This window comes from Cherax quadricarinatus, chromosome 84, assembly GCF_038502225.1.
Source record: "Cherax quadricarinatus isolate ZL_2023a chromosome 84, ASM3850222v1, whole genome shotgun sequence".
NCBI lineage: Eukaryota > Metazoa > Arthropoda > Malacostraca > Decapoda > Parastacidae > Cherax > Cherax quadricarinatus.
This window is the reverse complement of record NC_091375.1, coordinates 13697919-13722027: the sequence shown is the minus strand read 5'-3', so window position 1 is coordinate 13722027 and position 24109 is coordinate 13697919. Positions and strand designations below refer to the sequence as shown.

At 43.0% G+C, this 24109-nt stretch overlaps 2 protein-coding genes across 8 annotated transcripts in view; one reads left to right on the top strand and one right to left on the bottom strand.

The window, feature by feature from the left end:
- LOC128704313 (TBC1 domain family member 2B) overlaps positions 1 to 21804 on the top strand; it is a 203666-nt gene extending 181862 nt beyond the window's left edge. For all 3 annotated transcript variants that reach the window (XM_070103150.1, XM_070103149.1, XM_070103148.1), the window contains 2 exons: positions 13489 to 13566; positions 14378 to 21804. In XM_070103150.1, coding sequence (XP_069959251.1) covers positions 13489 to 13566; positions 14378 to 14725 — 426 coding nt within the window. In that variant the 3' untranslated portion in view covers positions 14726 to 21804. The remainder of the gene's footprint in view (positions 1 to 13488; positions 13567 to 14377) is intronic.
- LOC128704317 (CDAN1-interacting nuclease 1) overlaps positions 18481 to 24109 on the bottom strand; it is a 30509-nt gene continuing 24880 nt past the window's right edge. For all 5 annotated transcript variants that reach the window (XM_053799475.2, XM_053799474.2, XM_053799476.2 and 2 more), the window contains exon 10: positions 18481 to 23224. The gene's annotated coding sequence lies outside the window, so the exon portion shown is untranslated. The remainder of the gene's footprint in view (positions 23225 to 24109) is intronic.

The window sequence follows — 24109 nt, the reverse complement described above, 5'->3', positions numbered from 1 at the left end:
CAGCTGCTGCTGGTCACTCCTGCCTCAGCTGCTGCTCCCTCTGCCTCAGCTGCTGCTGCTGGTCACTCCTGCCTCAGCTGCTGCTCCCTCTGCCGCTGCTGCTGGTCACTCCTGCCTCAGCTGCTGCTGCTGCTGCTGCTGCTGCTCCCTCTGCTTCAGCTGCTGCTGCTGGTCACTCCTGCCTCAGCTACTGCTGCTGCTCCCTCTGCCTCAGCTGCTGCTGCTGGTCACTCCTGCCTCAGCTGCTGCTCCCTCTGCTTCAGCTGCTGCTGGTCACTCCTGCCTCAGCTGCTGCTGCTGCTCCCTCTGCCTAAGCTGCTACTGCTGGTCACTCCTGCCTCAGCTGCTGCTGCTGCTCCCTCTGCCTCAGCTGCTGCTGCTGGTCACTCCTGCCTCAGCTGCTGCTCCCTCTGCCTCAGCTGCTGCTGCTGGTCACTCCTGCCTCAGCTGCTGCTGCTGCTCCCTCTGCCTAAGCTGCTACTGCTGGTCACTCCTGCCTCAGCTGCTGCTGCTGCTCCCTCTGCCTCAGCTGCTGCTGCTGGTCACTCCTGCCTCAGCTGCTGCTCCCTCTGCCTCAGCTGCTGCTGCTGGTCACTCCTGCCTCAGCTGCTGCTCCCTCTGCCTCAGCTGCTGCTGCTGGTCACTCCTGCCTCAGCTGCTGCTGCTCCCTCTGCCTCAGCTGCTGCTGCTGGTCACTCTTGCCTCAGCTGCTGCTGCTCCCTCTGCCTCAGCTGCTGCTACTGGTCACTCCTGCCTCAGCTGCTGCTCCCTCTGCCTCAGCTGCTGCTGCTGGTCACTCCTGCCTCAGCTGCTGCTGCTGCTGCTTCCTCTGCCTCAGCTGCTACTCCTGGTCACTCCTGCCTCAGCTGCTGCTGCTCCCTCTGCCTCAGCTGCTGCTGGTCACTCCTGCCTCAGCTGTTGCTGGTTACTCCTGCCTCAGCTGTTGCTGGTTACTCCTGCCTCAGTAAGGACCTGGATAGTTTAGTATAGCCAAGCATGAGTTAGTTTGTGTGGTATGGATGGTTCCTACTTGGGTAACTTTCAGGATACCTACCTGCATGACCCTTGGCGGTTTAGCGCTTTATTTGATTATAATCAGGGTACCTACACTGTTGCCTCGCCTCCTTTCATGACCTGTGTTATTGCCTCGCCTCCTGACATGATTTGTGTGTCTGCCTCGCTTTTCTGACATGACCTGTGTCACTGCCTCGCCTCCTGACATGACCTGTGTCACTGCCTCGCTTCCAGACATGAACTGTGTCACTGCCTCGCCTCCAGACATGAACTGTGTCACTGCCTCGCCTCCAGACATGAACTGTGTCACTGCCTCTCCTCCTGACATGACCTGTGTCACTGCCTCGCTTCCAGACATGAACTGTGTCACTGCCTCGCCTCCAGACATAAACTGTGTCACTGCCTCGCCTCCAGACATGAACTGTGTCACTGCCTCGCCTCCAGACATAAACTGTGTCACTGCCTCGCCTCCTGACATGAACTGTGTCACTGCCTCGCCTCCAGACATGAACTGTGTCACTGCCTCGCCTCCAGACATGAACTGTGTCACTGCCTCGCCTCCTGACATGACTTGTGTCACTGCCTCGCCTCCAGACATAACTTGTGTCACTGGGATCTTGAAATGATCAAGATCCCTGGACCGAGAGAGATGGGGGGGAGGGAGAGGTCAACACAACACACACTGGACAATAATAAACACAACTAAAATGTTTATCAGCCCTGAGCAAGTGAATACCGTAAGGTCATCTAAGGTCAGCAGTCCTCGTGACCTTTACAGTCAACACAGACACCTTTAACACCTTGACTTATTTTCTCTCTCTTAGCAAACTGCATGAAAGAAATATTATTATTATTATTATTATTATTAAGATAAATACTTACGACTATTTTTTATACTGATGACCAGCATAGTCGATACCTGAATTAGATTTAGATGTAACAGGTCTAGCTTAGTCGACATCTGGATTAGATTTTGAAGGATATCATGGTTTAGCGCTTCTTTTTTATTGTGATAATAATTGAAGGGAATAATTGAAGGGTATCTTTGATGGTACTGAAGAGTCAGTAAGCCACGACTGATTTATTGAGGTTGAGGATAGTTTGATGATTATTACTGGGGGAGTGTTGAGGATTTTGTTGATGACGATGGTATTGTTGGTGATGATAGTGTTGGTGTTGGTAACGATAGTTGTTGGTAGTGGTGTTGGTGATGGAGGTGGTGTTGGTGACGATAGTGTTGGAGTTGGTAGAGTACTGCAGGCAGCGACTTACTATTGAGTTGACTCCATAGGAGACGTGAGCAGCCTACTCACACCCCAGACGAGGGGGGGAGAACTGTCTAGCCACTGGTGATGGTGGTAGTGGGGGGGATGGGAGGGGGTAAGGCTGGGGCACCTGTGAGGAAGGGCACGTGATGGAGAAAGGTTGTGGAAGGGAGAGTGAGGGAGGCATAATAGAGGAGGAAGGGTAGGGGGGCAGAAAGGAAGAGTGTGGAAGTAAGGGGAAGAGGAGAGTGAAAAAGAGCGTGGAAGGGAGGGATGCAGGGAGCGGAAGAATGGAGGGAGGGAAGACGGTGGTTAAAGAAAGTCTGCGGGATTTTAGTGGCGAGAGTCAAGTATGTAGAAGCTGTTGTTGTGGTTTTTGTAGTTGTTGTAGAGGCTGTTGTGGTTGTTATTGTTGTGGTTGTCGTTGTTGGTAGTGGTTGCCATAGTAATGTGTGTAGACGTGAATATGACAATGGTACGCAACACAATTGTTCCAGACTATGGAACAGAACTCCTCTCCAGGCTGAGGACTGACCACCTCAGCACTACGTCTTCCAGGCTGAGGACTGACCACCTCAGCACTACGTCTTCCAGGCTGAGGACTGACCACCTCAGCACTACGTCTTCCAGGCTGAGGACTGACCACCTCAGCACTACGTCTTCCAGGCTGAGGACTGACCACCTCAGCACTACGTCTTCCAGGCTGAGGACTGACCACCTCAATACTACGTCTTCCAGGCTGAGGACTCACCACCTCAGCACTACGTCTTCCAGGCTGAGGACTCACCACCTCAGCACTACGTCTTCCAGGCTGAGGACTCACCACCTCAGCACTACGTCTTCCAGGCTGAGGACTCACCACCTCAGCACTACGTCTTCCAGGCTGAGGACTGACCACCTCAGCACTACGTCTTCCAGGCTGAGGACTGACCACCTCAGCACTACGTCTTCCAGGCTGAGGACTGACCACCTCAGCACTACGTCTTCCAGGCTGAGGACTGACCACCTCAGCACTACGTCTTCCAGGCTGAGGACTGACCACCTCAGCACTATGTCTTCCAGGCTGAGGACTGACCACCTCAGCACTACGTCTTCCAGGCTGAGGACTGACCACCTCAGCACTACGTCTTCCAGGCTGAGGACTCACCACCTCAGCACTACGTCTTCCAGGCTGAGGACTCACCACCTCAGCACTACGTCTTCCAGGCTGAGGACTGACCACCTCAGCACTACGTCTTCCAGGCTGAGGACTCACCACCTCAGCACTACGTCTTCCAGGCTGAGGACTCACCACCTCAGCACTACGTCTTCCAGGCTGAGGACTGACCACCTCAGCACTACGTCTTCCAGGCTGAGGACTGACCACCTCAACACTACGTCTTCCAGGCTGAGGACTGACCACCTCAGCACTACGTCTTCCAGGCTGAGGACTGACCACCTCAGCACTACGTCTTCCAGGCTGAGGACTGACCACCTCAGCACTACGTCTTCCAGGCTGAGGACTCACCACCTCAGCACTACGTCTTCCAGGCTGAGGACTGACCACCTCAACACTACGTCTTCCAGGCTGAGGACTGACCACCTCAACACTACGTCTTCCAGGCTGAGGACTGACCACCTCAGCACTACGTCTTCCAGGCTGAGGGACTGATCACATAATCTTTGCATCTCTGTTGCTTCTGTTACCTCTTTGTTCGACTGAAGAAGCCTACTATATAGGCGAAACGTTTCGGTATATACCCATCATCGATATTTGTTGATATTGGTAGTAGCTATTAGTTTGAGACAAGTGTAAATCCTCTTCACGGGCACTAACACCTTGATGGATCACGCCAGCAACCAGGTCTGGTTTAGGAGCGAGCCGCGGAGGCGCTGACCTCCAGAAGCGACTTCAGATAAAGATGAGAACCTGTAAAAAAAAATGAACCTTTACCACAAACTAGCATAATATTGTAAACATAAAGTGTGTTGATTGGTTAAAATGTAGCGTAAGGAGGAAGCAGCAAAGTGTGTTGATTGGTTAAAATGTAGCGTAAGGAGGAAGCAGCAAAGTGTGTTGATTGGTTAAAATGTAGTGTAAGGAGGAAGCAGCCAAGTGTGTTGATTGGTTAAAATGTAGCGTAAGGAGGAAGCAGCCAAGTGTGTTGATTGGTTAAAATGTAGCGTAAGGAGGAAGCAGCCAAGTGTGTTGATTGGTTAAAATGTAGCGTAAGGAGGAAGCAGCCAAGTGTGTTGATTGGTTAAAATGTAGCGTAAGGAGGAAGCAGCCAAGTGTGTTGATTGGTTAAAATGTAGCGTAAGGAGGAAGCAGCCAAGTGTGTTGATTGGTTAAAATGTAGCGTAAGGAGGAAACAGCCAAGTGTGATGATTGGTTAAAATGTAGCGTAAGGAGGAAGCAGCCAAGTGTGTTGATTGGTTAAAATGTAGCGTAAGGAGGAAACAGCCAAGTGTGTTACCCCGGGTGAGAGTGAACAACACCTAGCATACGTTCAGCCATAGGAGGCTGACGTATAGAAAAACCTTTACATAGTAATCCAAACTATTTTAGCAAACGACCCAGTTACCGATGTATCGTAGTTAAGGCCTGAACTCTCTAATATTAAAACCTCTCTAAAAAATCCAGCTACTGGTGTATTATATTCGCGTTCAGGTTTAAACTCTAATATACGAGTTCTGTACAGTTCTCATATCCATTACTTGGCGCCCTCACTACAGTTTAACATCGAGTGGCACTTAATGGGTGATCTTCGCCCTCAGAAAGTGATATTCATAGTTGTACTAGGAAGGTTTAGCTAATTTAGTGAGTGGTCCTGCATACTAGTCCCCCTAGGCTTACTTATTCTAGTTTGGAAGTGCATCTAGTAACGTTCTGACAAGAATGCTAGCATGGAGAATTGTCATGGAGATCCCTCGCTAAATTAATTGAACTTTCTGGGTTCCTAGAGTTTACCTGGAGGGTGTTCTGGGGGTCAACGCCCCCGCGGACCGGTCCATGACTAGGCCTCGTGGTGGATCAGGACCTGATCAACCAGGCTGTTGCTTCTGGCCGCACGTAGTCCAACGTACGAGCCACAACCCGGCTGGCCAGGTGCGCATGAAGATAAGATAAAGAACCAGAGGAGACTTCACTGTTAGAACCAAGAACCAGAGGAGACATCACTGTTAGAACCAAGAACCAAGAGGAGACATCACTGTTAGAACCAAGAGGAGACATCACTGTTGGAACCAAGAGGAGACATCACTGTTAGAACCAAGAAGAGACATCACTGTTAGAACCAAGAGGAGACATCACTGTTAGAACCAGGAACCAGAGGAGACATCACTGTTAGAACCAAGAGGAGACATCACTGTTGGAACCAAGAGGAGACATCACTGTTAGAACCAAGAAGAGACATCACTGTTAGAACCAAGAGGAGACATCACTGTTAGAACCAGGAACCAGAGGAGACATCACTGTTAGAACCAAGAGGAGACATCACTGTTAGAACCAAGAGGAGACATCACTGTTAAAACCAGGAACTAGAGGAGACAGCCCCCTGCTGTTCACAATCTACATAAACGACATAGATGAGGGCATAAAGAGCGACATCGGCAAGTTTGCCGATGACACCAAAATAGGCCGTCGAATTCATTCTGACGAGGACATTCGAGCACTCCAGGAAGATTTGAATAGACTGATGCAGTGGTCGGAGAAGTGGCAGATGCAGTTTAATATAGACAAATGCAAAGTTCTAAATGTTGGACAGGACAATAACCATGCCACATATAAACTAAATAATGTATATCTTAATATTACGGATTGCGAAAAAGATTTAGGAGTTCTGGTTAGCAGTAATCTGAAACCAAGACAACAGTGCATAAGTGTTCGCAATAAAGCTAATAGAATCCTTGGCTTCATATCAAGAAGCATAAATAATAGGAGTCCTCAGGTTGTTCTTCAACTCTATACATCCTTGGTTAGGCCTCATTTAGATTATGCTGCACAGTTTTGGTCACCGTATTACAGGATGGATATAAATTCTCTGGAAAATATACAAAGGAGGATGACAAAGTTGATCCCATGTATCAGAAACCTTCCCTATGAGGATAGACTAAGGGCCCTGAATCTGCACTCTCTAGAAAGACGTAGAATTAGGGGGGATATGATTGAGGTGTATAAATGTAAGACAGGAATAAATAAAGGGGATGTAAATAGTGTGCTGAAAATATCTAGCCTAGACAGGACTCGCAGCAATGGTTTTAAGTTGGAAAAATTCAGATTCAGGAAGGATATAGGAAAGTACTGGTTTGGTAATAGAGTTGTGGATGAGTGGAACAAACTCCCGAGTACAGTTATAGAGGCCAGAACGTTGTGTAGCTTTAAAAATAGGTTGGATAAATACATGAGTAGATGTGGGTGGGTGTGAGTTGGACCTGATAGCTTGTGCTACCAGGTCGGTTGCCGTGTTCCTCCCTTAAGTCAATGTGACCTGACCTGACTAGGTTGGGTGCATTGGCTTAAGCCGGTAGGAGACTTGGACCTGCCTCGCATGGGCCAGTAGGCCTTCTGCAGTGTTCCTTCGTTCTTATGTTAGAACCAGGAACCAGAGGAGACATCGCTGTTAGAACCAAGAGGAGACATCACTGTTAGAACCAGGAACTAAAAGGACACAAGTGCAACTAATGTGACATTTATTGTGGCAACGTTTCGCTCTCCAGGAGCTTTATCAAGCCATGGAGAGCGAAACGTTGCCACAATAAATGTCACATTAGTTGCACTTGTGTCCTTTTACTTTACATATTGTCGGTAATTCTACCAACTTTATTACAACCAGGAACTAGAGGAGACATCACTGTTAGAACCAGGAACCGGAGGAGACATCACTGTTAGAACCAGGAACCAAGAGGAGACATCACTGTTAGAACCAGGAACTGGAGGAGACATCACTGTTAGAACCAGGAACCGGAGGAGACATCACTGTTAGAACCAGGAACCGGAGGAGACATCACTGTTAGAACCAGGAACCGGAGGAGACATCACTGTTAGAACCAGGAACCGGAGGAGACATCACTGTTAGAACCAGGAACCGGAGGAGACATCACTGTTGGAACCAAGAGGAGACATAACTTACAAGGTACTCAAGAGACATGGAGAAAATTGATACAATATATTTCAGACGGGAGAAAGAAGCAAGTGAACACACCTGGGAACTAGAGGTGGAAATGAGCCATGGGGAGAAATGACTGTATTGTTGTAGTGTGATGGTAATGAGCAAGTTAACGAAGGTGCTGGAGACCAACTCAGTGCGTGGGGCCAAGAACTACACAACAACACGCAAGTTTAGGCGTTAAATCAACACTTAGTTGAAGCGTAGAGACGGCGCCCAGGAGCTAGAAGTCAGTCCCCCTCCCCCCTGCAGACACAACTGAGTACAGTCACTCTGACAGAGTGGTAGAGCCAAACATTGAGGGTCAGAGGATGGCACTACCGTGGATGACGCAGCAACAAAAAACTGACACTCTTTTTCTCTCAGTTCCGGTGCCGTGTTGAGTGTTGATCCAACCACCTGTCTCTCTCTCTCTCTCTCTCTCTCTCTCTCGGGAGGATGTTGGGTAGGCGAGGTTGTTCATTATTGCATTGCTTGTATAGAGCACTGACGACACCAGTACAGTCTTTAAGTTAGCACACCATAGGAATCTCTCAGCCGCAGCCATCACTTAATGTGACAGGTATGCGACACATTCTCCTTGACAAGAGTGACTAGTGTGTGTGTGTGTCTTTCCATCCTTGGTTAAGTATGACCTTCACGAGAGTTAAAACTCCCAGCAGTGTGACTGTTTGAAGACTGGCTGTCAGCTACTGCATGAGCCAACTAGTCAGGCAAGGCATTACGTCATTTGTCAGGCACAGACTAGTGGGTGTCCCCCTCTAGTCGTACCTGTTTCACGAGGCAGGGATGGTACGTTTCACGGGGCAGGGATGATATGTTTCACGAGGCAGGGATGGTATGTTTCACGAGGCAGGGATGGTATGTTTCACGAGGCAGAGATGGTATGTTTCACGAGGCAGGGATGGTATGTTTCACGAGGCAGGGATGGTATGTTTCACGAGGCAGGGATGGTATGTTTCACGAGGCAGGGATGGTATGTTTCACGAGGCAGGGATGATATGTTTCACGAGGCAGGGATGGTATGTTTCACGAGGCAGGGATGATATGTTTCACGAGGCAGGGATGGTATGTTTCACGGGGCAGGGATGGTATGTTTCACGAGGCAGGGATGGTATGTTTCACGAGGCAGGGATGGTATGTTTCACGAGGCAGGGATGGTATGTTTCACGGGGCAGGGATGGTATGTTTTACGGGGCAGGGATGGTATGTTTCACGAGGCAGGGATGGTATGTTTCACGAGGCAGGGATGGTATGTTTCACGAGGCAGGGATGGTATGTTTCACGAGGCAGGGATGGTATGTTTCACGAGGCAGGGATGGTATGTTTCACGGGGCAGGGATGGTATGTTTCACGAGGCAGGGATGGTATGTTTCACGGGGCAGGGATGGTATGTTTCACGAGGCAGGGATGGTATGTTTCACGAGGCAGGGATGGTATGTTTCACGAGGCAGGGATGGTATGTTTCACGAGGCAGGGATGGTATGTTTCACGGGGCAGGGATGGTATGTTTCACGAGGCAGGGATGGTATGTTTCACGAGGCAGGGATGGTATGTTTCACGGGGCAGGGATGGTATGTTTTACGGGGCAGGGATGGTATGTTTCACGAGGCAGGGATGGTATGTTTCACGAGGCAGGGATGGTATGTTTCACGAGGCAGGGATGGTATGTTTCACGAGGCAGGGATGGTATGTTTCACGAGGCAGGGATGGTATGTTTCACGAGGCAGGGATGGTATGTTTCACGAGGCAGGGATGGTATGTTTCACGGGGCAGGGATGGTATGTTTCACGGGGCAGGGATGGTATGTTTCACGGGGCAGGGATGGTATGTTTCACGAGGCAGGGATGGTATGTTTCACGAGGCAGGGATGGTATGTTTCACGAGGCAGGGATGGTATGTTTCACGAGGCAGGGATGGTATGTTTCACGGGGCAGGGATGGTATGTTTCACGAGGCAGGGATGGTATGTTTCACGAGGCAGGGATGGTATGTTTCACGGGGCAGGGATGGTATGTTTTACGGGGCAGGGATGGTATGTTTCACGAGGCAGGGATGGTATGTTTCACGAGGCAGGGATGGTATGTTTCACGAGGCAGGGATGGTATGTTTCACGGGGCAGGGATGGTATGTTTCACGGGGCAGGGATGGTATGTTTCACGAGGCAGGGATGGTATGTTTCACGGGGCAGGGATGGTATGTTTCACGGGGCAGGGATGGTATGTTTCACGAGGCAGGGATGGTATGTTTCACGAGGCAGGGATGGTATGTTTCACGAGGCAGGGATGGTATGTTTCACGGGGCAGGGATGGTATGTTTCACGAGGCAGGGATGGTATGTTTCACGAGGCAGGGATGGTATGTTTCACGAGGCAGGGATGGTATGTTTCACGGGGCAGGGATGGTATGTTTCACGAGGCAGGGATGGTATGTTTCACGGGGCAGGGATGGTATGTTTCACGAGGCAGGGATGGTATGTTTCACGAGGCAGGGATGGTATGTTTCACGGGGCAGGGATGGTATGTTTCACGAGGCAGGGATGGTATGTTTCACGAGGCAGGGATGGTATGTTTCACGAGGCAGGGATGGTATGTTTCACGGGGCAGGGATGGTATGTTTCACGAGGCAGGGATGGTATGTTTCACGGGGCAGGGATGGTATGTTTCACGAGGCAGGGATGGTATGTTTCACGAGGCAGGGATGGTATGTTTCACGAGGCAGGGATGGTATGTTTCACGAGGCAGGGATGGTATGTTTCACGAGGCAGGGATGGTATGTTTCACGAGGCAGGGATGGTATGTTTCACGGGGCAGGGATGGTATGTTTCACGGGGCAGGGATGGTATGTTTCACGAGGCAGGGATGGTATGTTTCACGGGGCAGGGATGGTATGTTTCACGAGGCAGGGATGGTATGTTTCACGAGGCAGGGATGGTATGTTTCACGAGGCAGGGATGGTATGTTTCACGAGGCAGGGATGGTATGTTTCACGGGGCAGGGATTGTATGTTTCACGAGGCAGGGATGGTATGTTTCACGGGGCAGGGATGGTATGTTTCACGAGGCAGGGATGGTATGTTTCACGAGGCAGGGATGGTATGTTTCACGGGGCAGGGATGGTATGTTTCACGGGGCAGGGATGGTATGTTTCACGAGGCAGGGATGGTATGTTTCACGAGGCAGGGATGGTATGTTTCACGGGGCAGGGATGGTATGTTTCACGAGGCAGGGATGGTATGTTTCACGGGGCAGGGATGGTATGTTTTACGGGGCAGGGATGGTATGTTTCACGAGGCAGGGATGGTATGTTTCACGAGGCAGGGATGGTATGTTTCACGGGGCAGGGATGGTATGTTTCACGGGGCAGGGATGGTATGTTTCACGAGGCAGGGATGGTATGTTTCACGGGGCAGGGATGGTATGTTTCACGAGGCAGGAGGCAGGGATGGTATGTTTCACGAGGCAGGGATGGTATGTTTCACGGGGCAGGGATGGTATGTTTCACGGGGCAGGGATGGTATGTTTCACGAGGCAGGGATGGTATGTTTCACGAGGCAGGGATGGTATGTTTCACGAGGCAGGGATGGTATGTTTCACGGGGCAGGGATGGTATGTTTCACGGGGCAGGGATGGTATGTTTCACGAGGCAGGGATGGTATGTTTCACGGGGCAGGGATGGTATGTTTCACGGGGCAGGGATGGTATGTTTCACGAGGCAGGGATGGTATGTTTCACGGGGCAGGGATGGTATGTTTCACGAGGCAGGGATGGTATGTTTCACGGGGCAGGGATGGTATGTTTCACGAGGCAGGGATGGTATGTTTCACGGGGCAGGGATGGTATGTTTCACGAGGCAGGGATGGTATGTTTCACGAGGCAGGGATGGTATGTTTCACGAGGCAGGGATGGTATGTTTTACGAGGCAGGGATGGTATGTTTTACGAGGCAGGGATGGTATGTTTCACGAGGCAGGGAAGGTATGTTTCACGAGGCAGGGAAGGTATGTTTCACGAGGCAGGGATGGTATGTTTTACGAGGCAGGGATGGTATGTTTCACGAGGCAGGGATGGTATGTTTCACGAGGCAGGGATGGTATGTTTCACGAGGCAGGGATGGTATGTTTCACGAGGCAGGGATGGTATGTTTCACGAGGCAGGGATGGTATGTTTCACGAGGCAGGGATGGTATGTTTCACGAGGCAGGGATGGTATGTTTCACGAGGCAGGGATGGTATGTTTCACGAGGCAGGGATGGTATGTTTCACGAGGCAGGGATGGTATGTTTCACGGGGGGATGGTATGTTTCACGAGGCAGCAGGGATGGTATGTTTCACGAGGCAGGGATGGTATGTTTCACGAGGCAGGGATGGTATGTTTCACGAGGCAGGGATGGTATGTTTCACGGGGCAGGGATGGTATGTTTCACGAGGCAGGGATGGTATGTTTCACGAGGCAGGGATGGTATGTTTCACGGGGCAGGGATGGTATGTTTCACGAGGCAGGGATGGTATGTTTCACGAGGCAGGGATGGTATGTTTCACGAGGCAGGGATGGTATGTTTCACGAGGCAGGGATGGTATGTTTCACGAGGCAGGGATGGTATGTTTCACGAGGCAGGGATGGTATGTTTCACGAGGCAGGGATGGTATGTTTCACGAGGCAGGGATGGTATGTTTCACGAGGCAGGGATGGTATGTTTCACGGGGCAGGGATGGTATGTTTCACGAGGCAGGGATGGTATGTTTCACGAGGCAGGGATGGTATGTTTCACGAGGCAGGGATGGTATGTTTCACGGGGCAGGGATGGTATGTTTCACGGGGCAGGGATGGTATGTTTCACGAGGCAGGGATGGTATGTTTCACGGGGCAGGGATGGTATGTTTCACGAGGCAGGGATGGTATGTTTCACGAGGCAGGGATGGTATGTTTCACGGGGCAGGGATGGTATGTTTCACGAGGCAGGGATGGTATGTTTCACGAGGCAGGGATGGTATGTTTCACGAGGCAGGGATGGTATGTTTCACGGGGCAGGGATGGTATGTTTCACGAGGCAGGGATGGTATGTTTCACGAGGCAGGGATGGTATGTTTCACGAGGCAGGGATGGTATGTTTCACGGGGCAGGGATGGTATGTTTCACGAGGCAGGGATGGTATGTTTCACGAGGCAGGGATGGTATGTTTCACGAGGCAGGGATGGTATGTTTCACGGGGCAGGGATGGTATGTTTCACGAGGCAGGGATGGTATGTTTCACGAGGCAGGGATGGTATGTTTCACGGGGCAGGGATGGTATGTTTCACGAGGCAGGGATGGTATGTTTCACGGGGCAGGGATGGTATGTTTCACGAGGCAGGGATGGTATGTTTCACGAGGCAGGGATGGTATGTTTCACGAGGCAGGGATGGTATGTTTTATGGCAAATATAGACGTTTTCAAGAGGAAGCTGGACCACTACCACCACCAAGTATTTGATCAACCAGGCTGTGATGGGTGTGTGGGCCAGCGGGCCTCCAACAGCAACAGCCTGGTTGATATGACAAGCACCAGACAAATCTGGCCGAGTTGCAGGAGTAGGAAAACACTGAAAACCAGTCACTGGTATATCACAGGTACAGGGTGGGGATAATATATCACTCACGGTGATTAATTTTCGTTTACAGTAATTATTACTTTACATTATTAGTAGTATTTACAGTATTTATTAGTAGTAGTAGTGTTTACAGTATTTATTATTACTAGTACAGTATTTATAGTTTGTTTACATTAATTGTAAGAATTTGCTCCTGGTAATTATCAGAATTTGTAATCCTCATATGTTGGATTAATCCTCTTATATTGATTTAATCCTCTTATATTGATTTAATCATCTTATATCGGATTAATCCTCTTGGCGTAATTCATTAAGATTTAGCTCAATTTTCCCCTAAAATGCAGTGTAGAGTACAAGTTTGATTTCAACTAATGACATTTTATGTTTCATTGTAACTGTTACAGCGCTGTATGACGCTTGTGGGTTTAGCGCTTAGTTATGATTATAATGTAACTGTGTTAATGTTGATTCTTACAGGCAGCCTTCCAGTGGGTGAACCCGCTCTCTATGAGACACCTGCGTAGTAGACGCTCTCACCACACCAGCATTGTTAAGGTCAGTACTACGACACTCAACACCCCAATATTAGGATCAGTGTCTCAGTATGAACTTGCGCTTGGTGTTAGAATGCGAACGCCCCGGTCTACCTCCTGCCTTCAGAAACATTGATTAATTTCATCTGTTTTTCCTTCCCTGTCTGGGCAATTGTAGAGGTGCCATACATACCTCATCCTAGGCTTATAGAAAAGCCTATTGTTGTTGACTCAGATGTGGAAGGTGTCTGTTTTTGCCAGGGTTCAGGCATGGGGGTCCAACTGACCTAATTGGGAAATTGTTATTTCCATTTTTCCTTCGAGAGGAATCTTTGTTTTTCTTTTATAATTCCCTCCCATGTGTGGGCACGTTTTTCCTGGACTCCCAGAATCACTTTATTGATGGTATACCGACAAGTTAATAAGTATGTTGTCTGCACAACAGGCTTCTTCAGTTGAATACAGGCAAAAACAACACTGGAAACAGTAGTAGTAGTAATCCTTGGTATGAGGAAAGTCTTCTGCAGCTTCTTTGCTGAACTACTTATTAGCATGATCTACTTCCCTTCATGGACCATGCTCACCTATGGTGTCAACTCCAGCTGCTTCATATAACCTCTACTCTTACTATATAAGGGATGGCCACACACCCATGCTTTAGGCTTGAGGGGCTGACCATCTTCAACGGGTAACCAACTGATCACATCAAAACTACCTCAAATGCTTCCACTGTTGTTTTCCCACCTGGATTCAACTGAAGAAGCCTGTTATGCATAAGTGAAAAGGGCAGAATAGCCTATATTTTCAGTTGATTAATGTCTCCTTCCCTGCAGGCTGAGTTAGAAGAAGTGGAGGCAGTGAGACGGACCTATCATGTAGCCAAGAGGAAGTCAAGCATGGAGCGAGCGGCGGACATTCCAGAGAGTATTGTCAAGATAGGCTCCCCACCCACTTCTGATGACGACGACGACATTGATGATGATGACAACAAAAATATTCACAAAGAAAATAGGGAGGACCTGATAACAAACCTTGAAGAATCGCAGCTGGAATGTGATAAGGAAGGTAAGAGAATAGTTCCTAAAGGAACATTGCAAAGTGAAGACACAGGTGACCAGAATCATGACATAAACCGAGATATTAATGAAGTGACAACAGAATCATCAGAGAAAGGTCTTTAAGGGTATTAGTGAGTAAATACTACTACTGTACACATTTTACGTGCATGAAAAATAGAGCTGTTGCCTTACAGTGTACAGTACAATATACAGTCTACATGGGAAGTTATTGTGCTGGATGTGAGATAAACTGTTAATCATTGAAACATATGGCAGCAGATGGTTCAAGTCTGGACCATCTAGAAATCTTAGGTAACTCTCTTACACCAGCTGCAAGTAGGCCAGCCACTGCAACTTCAAGAGTCAGCTCATCCTCCTGTGGGTCAAACTTTGTGCTGTTAAGTGAAGCTCAGATATTGGCTTATTATTATCCATCAGTGCGCCATCATCTGAGCTTCATTGAACATAGAGCTCGCCCTAAAGACAGATGAGCCCATTCTTGAAGTTGCATGGCCTCACTAGCAATTGGTGTCCAAAAATTCAGTCATCTGTTGCCACATACGTATTTCAAAGATCAAAGTTTGTCGTGCAGCCATTATCATAACTTTCCACACAAACTGTAGTTCTGTACTGGGAAAGTTTATATCTTTAGTTTCCTGCCACAAATGTCGAGAGAATTACACGCCAGATGCCTTAGCTTTATTGTTACCAATGTATTTTGACTCCACATGTAATGAACATGTATATTAGGGAAGATTTTTAAAGGTTATTTTATGTGCACATTGAATTTATGTATATATGTCATGCCGAATAGGTAAAACTGCTCAGTTAGCAAGAAATCATTTAAAATTAAGTCCTCTCTAAAATTTTCTCTTATAAATTTAAAGATATATTTTTTTCATTTGTGTTAATGTAAAAATTAATAATTTTGTACCAAAAGAACCTTAGAAAACTTACCTAACCTTATTATAACAAGCACAATTTAATCTAGCCTAACCCATCTTGCCTTATTCGGCAAAAAGAGTGTTGCTATTTGAGCCAAAATCACAAGTTTTACCTATTCAGCACGACATTTATCTTTATTATTATAATATACAGTGGACCCCGTTAACGATATTTTTTCACTCCAGAAGTATGTTCAGGTGCCAGTACTGACCGAATTTGTTCCCATAAGGAATATTGTGAAGTAGATTAGTCCCCTTCAGCCCCCCAAACATACACGTACAAACGCACTTACATAATTGGTCGCATTCGGAGGTGATCGTTATGCGGGGGTCCACTGTATAAAGATAAATTCACCAACAGATTGGTGTTTTTAGAATAATTCAAGCTTATTCGATCAAAACGCTAAATATTACAGTAAAGTCAAAACACAAACATTACTATGCTAAAAGAATACACACTCATGGACTGCGTGGTTTTACATGTACACTTGTTTAATATTGTTGAGTTTCCCCACACTGTATTTAATAAATGCAGTGCTAACAAATAATTTGTGAACCATGCATTCATTGTCCATGTAAAATTTTATTTTGACATAATATTATATATTACTATTACTATGTATTAATGGAAAGTGGTAAAGTTGTGAGTGTGATAGAGCCCTACATGACAAAGGTGGTAGTGAAGAAAGGTCCAGGTATTTAGGAAATAATAGTCATAAATGACTTGAGATTGTTATTTTGTAACCTATATGGGTTTAGTGCTTCCCATGATTATTACCTGGAGTGAGTTATGTTAATATAAATTTTCTCAAATGATCTAGTTTGCTTGTAATTTCAGCTGTGCCCAAGAGTACTTGTTTCTCACCTCAAACAATCTGCCCCTGTCTTCCTTGGCAGTTCCTCTGAGTATTTTGTATGTTATCATGTTTCTCCTGGCCCTTCTGTCCTCTAGGGTTGTTGGATTCAATTCCGTTTAACCTTTCCTTGTACTTCATACAACTGGAACTAGTCTTATTGCATACTTCTGCTCTTTCTTTAGTTTCTTAACTTGCTTCCTAAGATTTGGGTTCCATACTGGTGCTGCATACTCCAAGACTGGCCTGACATATGTTGTATAATCCACCAGGAATGACTGTTGAGATTCTTGAAGGTCACTCTCAGATTTGCCAGACAAGCATTGCCTGTAGAGGTTATTCAGTTGATGTAAGCCTCTGGTGACATAGTAGGCACTGCTATGCCCAGGTCCTCGTTAAATGATTTCTGCAGCCTCTGTCCCCAAATCTAATCTGTGTCTGGTTTTCTGGCCTCTTCCCCAAACTTCATAACCTTGCATTTGCTGGGGTTGAATTCAAGCAGCCACTTATATTACCAACCCTTGCAGTTAGTCTAGGTGGGTTTGTGTGTATATAGGGGGGGGTGCATAAGTCATATTTATGGAAGGCACAAAATCCAAAATTCCTAAGCCATCCAGCACTACATGGCATACATAAGAGAGGTCGTAGAGGGACATTATTATAATTATATTTGAAAAGAAGCACTAAACCCATATGAGTCATGTAAGTAGTGAGGGAAGTGATGTCAAGGAAACTATATCACCAAGAGTAAGAGTTCAGTTATCTGGAAGCATCCGAGTTAAAACTTAATAAATTCTATTCAGTAATCATGAAGTTTTGAGCTTGGTATTTATTATTATCATAATCATGGGGAATTATAAATGTCATATAGTACCTGGGAATGAGAGGTAATATAATTTAATTTGAGAAAGGGGCAAATAGATGCAATTTTAACTCAAGAACCCCTCACTAGCATCAGGTCATCCCCTGGAAGGAATTAATAATACAATGCATTGCCTCAATACTATAGGAGATTTACTATTTTAGTTATGGAAAGCTCTTGTGCCTATATGGACTAAGTGATGACAAATTTTGGCATACCAGATTCCAAAGTAGGTAAGTGATGCCTGTGTTTAAATTCAGTAATTGCTGAGGCAGTGTTGAAAGTTTTTATTTTTTCTCCTCTAAATTTATAAATTTATTAAATTTTAGCTCTTCTTCCCATAACACAGTTGAAGGCTCCTATGGTAGTTATAAATTCAGTGAGAAGTAAGTGCCATATCTATACTGGAATTTGGAATTTAAAAAAATGGTTAATGCAACATAAATTACTGCATGGTTTATATATGTATAACTCTGACAGTTTTATATATGATACTTTGTACCAGTTGCAGTTGAGACATTTATATCTGTAATGAATTAGTTGGGTAAAACCTGAAGTTTCATCTAGTCAACCAGAATATTTTATAATTTCAAACACTGTATAAAGCAAGACTGTTTCATAACTATTATTATGATTGTTATAATCATGAAGGGACAGCGGGTACTCGGGGTGAATTTGAGGAAGGAAAACCAGCTTTATACTTTATATTTTCTAATTTAACTACACATTTTAGTTGATCTACCTTACACTTTTGCAATGTCAAATAATTTTGCATTGTGGTTCACAGTTGTGTCTTGAATACTGTATCCCACTGCTTAACTCTTCTCTCCCATTGGGGCAGCCATATCAGTGTAGCCTCCACGTAGTCTTGTTTGTTAATATTTTTTCTTTACGAGAGCTTTTCCATGTGTATTCCGTCCCTTTTTCATGCAGGATGTTTGTTTCATTCCTATTGCAAACCCATATGTAAGTAACTACTACCAATTATCTTCACTGTATCTGCCCCTTATGGGTTTAGTGCATTTTATTTGTAAATGTAATAAATAATAATAGTGAGCCAACTATTTGTGATGGATGCATCCTGCAGGAAGCTAGTGGACTGTAAATTTATCCCAGACTTTTATTTATGTAGATTAGGAGTACTGCATTCCAGATCCTTCAAGCCTTGTGCATGTGGTATTAGCAAGAGAAAAAAAATGGAAAAATAAAACAATTGGAGGCCCGATAGTATTTATTTCAATCAGCCTCAAATATTTTATTAATATTGCCAAGGTTCAGCCACTGTAATACAGTGCTAGAAATTACATTATTATAATCACAAAACAAAAATGTTAAGTTCATATGGGTCAGCCAGCACTTGCTAGGAGGAGAATCAAAGACAAGGTGAGAAATAGAAAAGTATATGTGTAAGATGTTCACATAGTGTATAAACCTGTGTGGGCATTGACATGGAGTGTATGAAGATTAAGTGCTTGAAGACTAAGCCACTAACAAGTTGAAAATATTGTGCTGGCTATAGCCTACAAAAGATTGATGGACAAATTTTTTTTTTTTAATGAACTGGCCATATCCCACCAAGGCAGGGTGACCTAAAAAGAAAAACAAAAATACAAAGAAATATTTTTTAAAAATAAAATTTGATTAAAAACAATACATTTGAGATCAAAAGTATAAGTTATGTGTGATTAGCATTCCTATAAAACTTCCATATAGTAAACAGTTATACTTGGATCATTTTCACTAATGTTAGTTCAGTATTTTATTACTTTCATGTGAGAATTTAATGTAAATATTAAACTGGTTATATTATATTAGTTGTGCAGCAGACACAACACAGTGCAGTATTTAAGTCTACAGTGAGAATATTACCCTTGTATTACATCAGTGCTACCTTGTAATTGATGCTTCCATAAATAATATGATTTACTGTAGTAAGATAGAAAATTTTGGTTATTGGGGTAATTATCTTGGAGATTTTGTGTACAAAATGCTATTTAGGTTAAACTTAATTTTGCATGTGGAATGATTTTAACTACAGTAATAATAGCGTAAAAATGGTAAAGCTTACATTGTATTGTAGAAATGATTGCTCTAAGATCTGTTTTCTTGGAGCAAAGACTGTTTTATAGAGCTTATCTGTAAATAATGCTGCTAAAGTAAGTGCTCTTTACAGTAATGTTAAGTAGTCCAAGTACGATGGAGATTTTGACATGGAAAACATTTCTTATAATTTATTTTAGTATTGTAATTAATACCTGATGATGATCTACATTTCATCATGTTATGACGTGGAAAATTATGTACAGGTTGTTGTACATATAATTTTTAGCTGTTTCTGCTCAATAATTGTGACAGTACAGTATAATGTTAATTTTTGAAGTAGAAAGTGTGTTAGGGAAATAGATAAAAAGATAGACTAAGCACATAATTCAAATAGACACAGATAGGAAATCCAGGTACACATGTCTCGAGTAAACAGTGTGACAGGAAACTATAGATGAACTATTTTTATGGAAAATGAATGAAGATGATATGTTAGCTATAGCCAGATTTCAAGTTAAATTATATTGGCAAGTTCTAATATAGTGATTCATCATACTGATCCACAGAAGCAGTAACTGATAAAATATACACCATGCAACAGATAAAACTGTCATACACTTAACATATGAGTATGTTTAATAACTAAAATTATTCTTGTGTATTTTATAGTAAACATTCCTAGATATTCAATTTTTCACAGCATTTTCAACAAGGAAATAAGTGCTCAAATAAGTTTCAGTATTACTATTTTTCTTTATGAAAAGGCTATAAAATAGTTTCCTTATCTAGCATTTTATTTAAAAATGGAATATACAATATAGCTAAAAAAAAAACAAAAGATTCAATTTATGTATTTTATGATATAGTTATTTAGGTATCTGAAATATTATTACTAAAAGTATTCCTGACAATATATCCTTTTATTATAATACAAACAGTACAATATTTTATAATCGTAACCATAGTTCAGGACAGTTTTTTTATTTCTTCTTCTTAAATCCATACATTTTGGGTAAAAACTTAGCTACACATATTGCATCAGGTTCACCTGTCTTCTTACCTAATGTACAGTGAGCACAAAAAAAAATTGTCAAGTTTACTCAGCAATAAGTTCCATCTAATACGAATAAATTAGCAGTTTATTTCATTCTTCATGTGTATTTTACTGGTAGCAGCTGTAATTTCATTTATTGTATTATTCATTTGTTACATAATTTATATCAAAATTCATGAAAACATGCATCTCCTAGAGTAGGAATTAGTTGTCACACTGGCTGCCAGATGGCAGCAGCTAGTTGGCTGTATCATTACTTCATCTATATGTTGGCACATAGAATGTGATGTTTTCTAGCTAGAAAAAGAAATAACAACTTACATAAAATTCTAGAAGCTGGATCACAGATTCATGACCCAAAGGGCTAAATATTAGGTGGTGAGTTAATACAGACGCTTCCCTACATTCAAACATACTGCAGTGTTAGTTTATTGTAAGAAGTTCTTTATTAGAGTATTTATTATTAAAATATGCTTTTGTATTAAAAACTGTACATTACTGTCATAACAATAGAAAAATAACGACTTAAGAACAATTCAAGATACGTACAGCCTTTTGGGATGTAAGTTGGTCGGCGTCTGTACATTAAAAATGACAAAAACAATAAAATTAACACGTGCAATGTGTTAAATGTTGATTTATGTTTATTGATTAACTTATCACAAGTATTTCTATATTTTCATTTTTATTTATTTTCTGAGTACCACATACTAAATACTTTACAGTAGCTGTTAGAATGTTTTGGCTAGTCATATCACATGCATAGCATGTGTAAAAAAAATTCAGACAAATATTGTGTTCAGCAGAGGATAATGATATACATTACAATAACTATTCTCAGTGCTTTCATAGTCATAGTTTTAATGTTGAAATGAATACTGAAAGATGCACAACTAGTGGCCTGTGGGACATAGATGGCCTCTGAGTAGCACAGTTGTTGTCCTCGGCATCTTTTTTACAAAGTAATAGAAAGCACGGTGTTAATTACAATGCTTAGTACACCCTCTCCTTGCTTAGCGATGTACTCCTTTACCGATGCCTCGGACTTATGACAAGCTCTCTGACCAGTATGCATGCCTAAATAATGTATATTAGATTTGATTTCCTCTATTCTGTTTATTACAGTACACTACTACTATATAAACATTTAAAAATTTTATGATGCAAAGGTGACATTAAAACAATATCAAAGATGGTTGACACAAATCCACTACCATTATACTAGTATGCTCCTAACTTAGCGATGAATTCGTTTACTGATGTGGTCTTAGGAACATAACTCTGTCGTTAAGTGAGGAGAGGCTGTATATTATTTAGTCTTGCACTTAAGGTTTTACAGTGAGAATAAGTAAGATCTGATCTACAGTGTATAGAATACTGTATATAACTTGACTGGAATCTGCATAAATGTGGCACCTGCTCATGGGCCAGTCTTCCTATGTGGTCCCAGAAGTGAAAATATTATGCAACCCTAATTTAGAATAATGTGGTTGAAGCTTAATATGAATCTCTTCAGTATATGAGTAATTTTTGGTTGGGCTCATGTAATACTTTAAATTAAAATTTAGGAAAATTTTAATTTAACATGTATAAACTTGATTGATGATTTGTAGTAAGTAAAAGATTTGTGGAATTTTGTTTATTTTGTAACTGCTGTCTTGGTTCTCTTAGGAATTCTCTTGACGAGATACATAAATTCTTCAGATATTATAGCTTAAGATGTATTTTAAGAATAAGTTATATATGATTAATGATGCATATATTTTGTCAAGACTGATAGTCTTATGACTTCAAATTTATCAAGTGTTACATCACTCATAAATGCTGATTTTAATATTTTAGTTATTAAATATATGTATAAAAATCAAAACTGATTACCTATGGTTCATATATAAGTTACAGTACTTACAGTGTTGTGATTGATCTGACAATGCCAGAAAAAAAAAATGTTTTAATAGTTTTTATTGCAAAAATGTTTGTTCTTTATCATTTTATGATTCTGTGAATTCATAATTTGAGTACAATAGTGTCTTAGCATTTATTACAAGAGGGACATGAACACTGTACATTTATCACCCTTCAGCAGTTTTTTTTTTTATGAATTAATAGTAGTACATGAAAGAGAAATGCTAAGATATTTAATTTTCAAGAAATTTAGTTAGTATATTACTTTCCAGATAGCATATCCTCTGAAGGCAGTTTTTGAACAAATTTAATTTATCTCTAAACTTTTTAAAAATAATTATCATATTTAAAACACTAGAATTTAACCATAGTGCAACCCTTGTGGGTTTAGTACTTAATTATTAAAATCATAACTAACAAGTGCTATTCAATAATAGTAAATGTTCATTACATGAGGCTGTATGGGAAATTTTGAGACTATAAACAAACATTAAAAATTTATTATTGTGGGGTTTCACCAGAATTTAAGATGAATATATATACATATCACTCCAAAATAATTTTGGCTAGCATACCTTAGACTATTTCTTACTTTTAATTAAGCAGTTAAGACTCATCATGGGGTTTAACTTATTTGTAATTTGGTTAATAGGAAAATGACATGGTAAATATTTTGCAAGGTAAATTCATGATTTTACCATAAAAAATTGTCATATTTAAGAAGTTGATCTGTTGACCAATATATGTAGTTTGGGAGATATTCACCTGAATTAACATTAGGTACCTTGAAGTTATTCAAATTTGAATTTTTTTAAGCAGGGCTAAGCTCTCCTTCCCACTCCTCAAGAGAGATGCCTGGAGACTGATGAAGGGCTCTTGATCCAAGGAATTGTTCTTCCCTTGGGTTGAACACAAGTGCCTTCCATTTCCAAAGAGCTGTACGACTCTCTCCTAATTTATCTGTAATGGAAAAGCACAAAAGATAAAATTAACAGCAGTGCTCAAAATATAGATTTTAAGTAAACTGTCTTCATAAATTTAGTATTGCAAATTATTATTACATTAATGGTGAGCTTGCTAAACATGTAGGAGGCAATCAGGTTCGACCCTAAGAAAAGGATAGTTCAAAAAACTCTTGAATCAAGAGCCCCTCACTGGCATCAAGGCACCTCCCTAATGTTTAGCATTGTAAAGAATGTGGAAGAAATGTTTTAGACATTCCATTAATGTGACATTGTCTGTATATATAGATATATTAAGAGAAGTGAAAAGACAGGATGTATTCCAGATACTTATGAACCTGTAGTTGAACATTTTATCATTTCTGACTGTAGTACAAGTATACTGTTTAACACAGAAATGATAGGAGAGGCAGTGTACTGGGTAACAGTATCGAGTGTACTGAAAATGTCATAATACCATGAGAAAGTCATGGCTTTAGCAATCCAATACAAAGATGTATTTAGTCGTACAGCATATGCATGGAGAAGAGACATATGTACTGGATATGGTGTCAAAGGTGGGCAGAGTTCACTAGTGGACATAGGCCATGCTAATAGGTTAGGCAAACTTTGGCATGACCTACTTCCTCTAGTGGATTCTGCCCACCTGTGATGCTTCACCTTGCCTGTATCCAGTATAAAAGCTCCTTCAGGCTTACGCTGTACTTTTATCAAGCTGATGGCTTGAACATATTTCTAGGCCTGAGGGACTGATTACCACAAACTCCCTCTTATTTTCCACCGATTGAATGATTTTGTCATTATGAATAGCATGGTTTCATATTATATATTCATCACCTTTTATGACTATTATTGTATGAGAAAATGAAGTGATTGTGAGAGT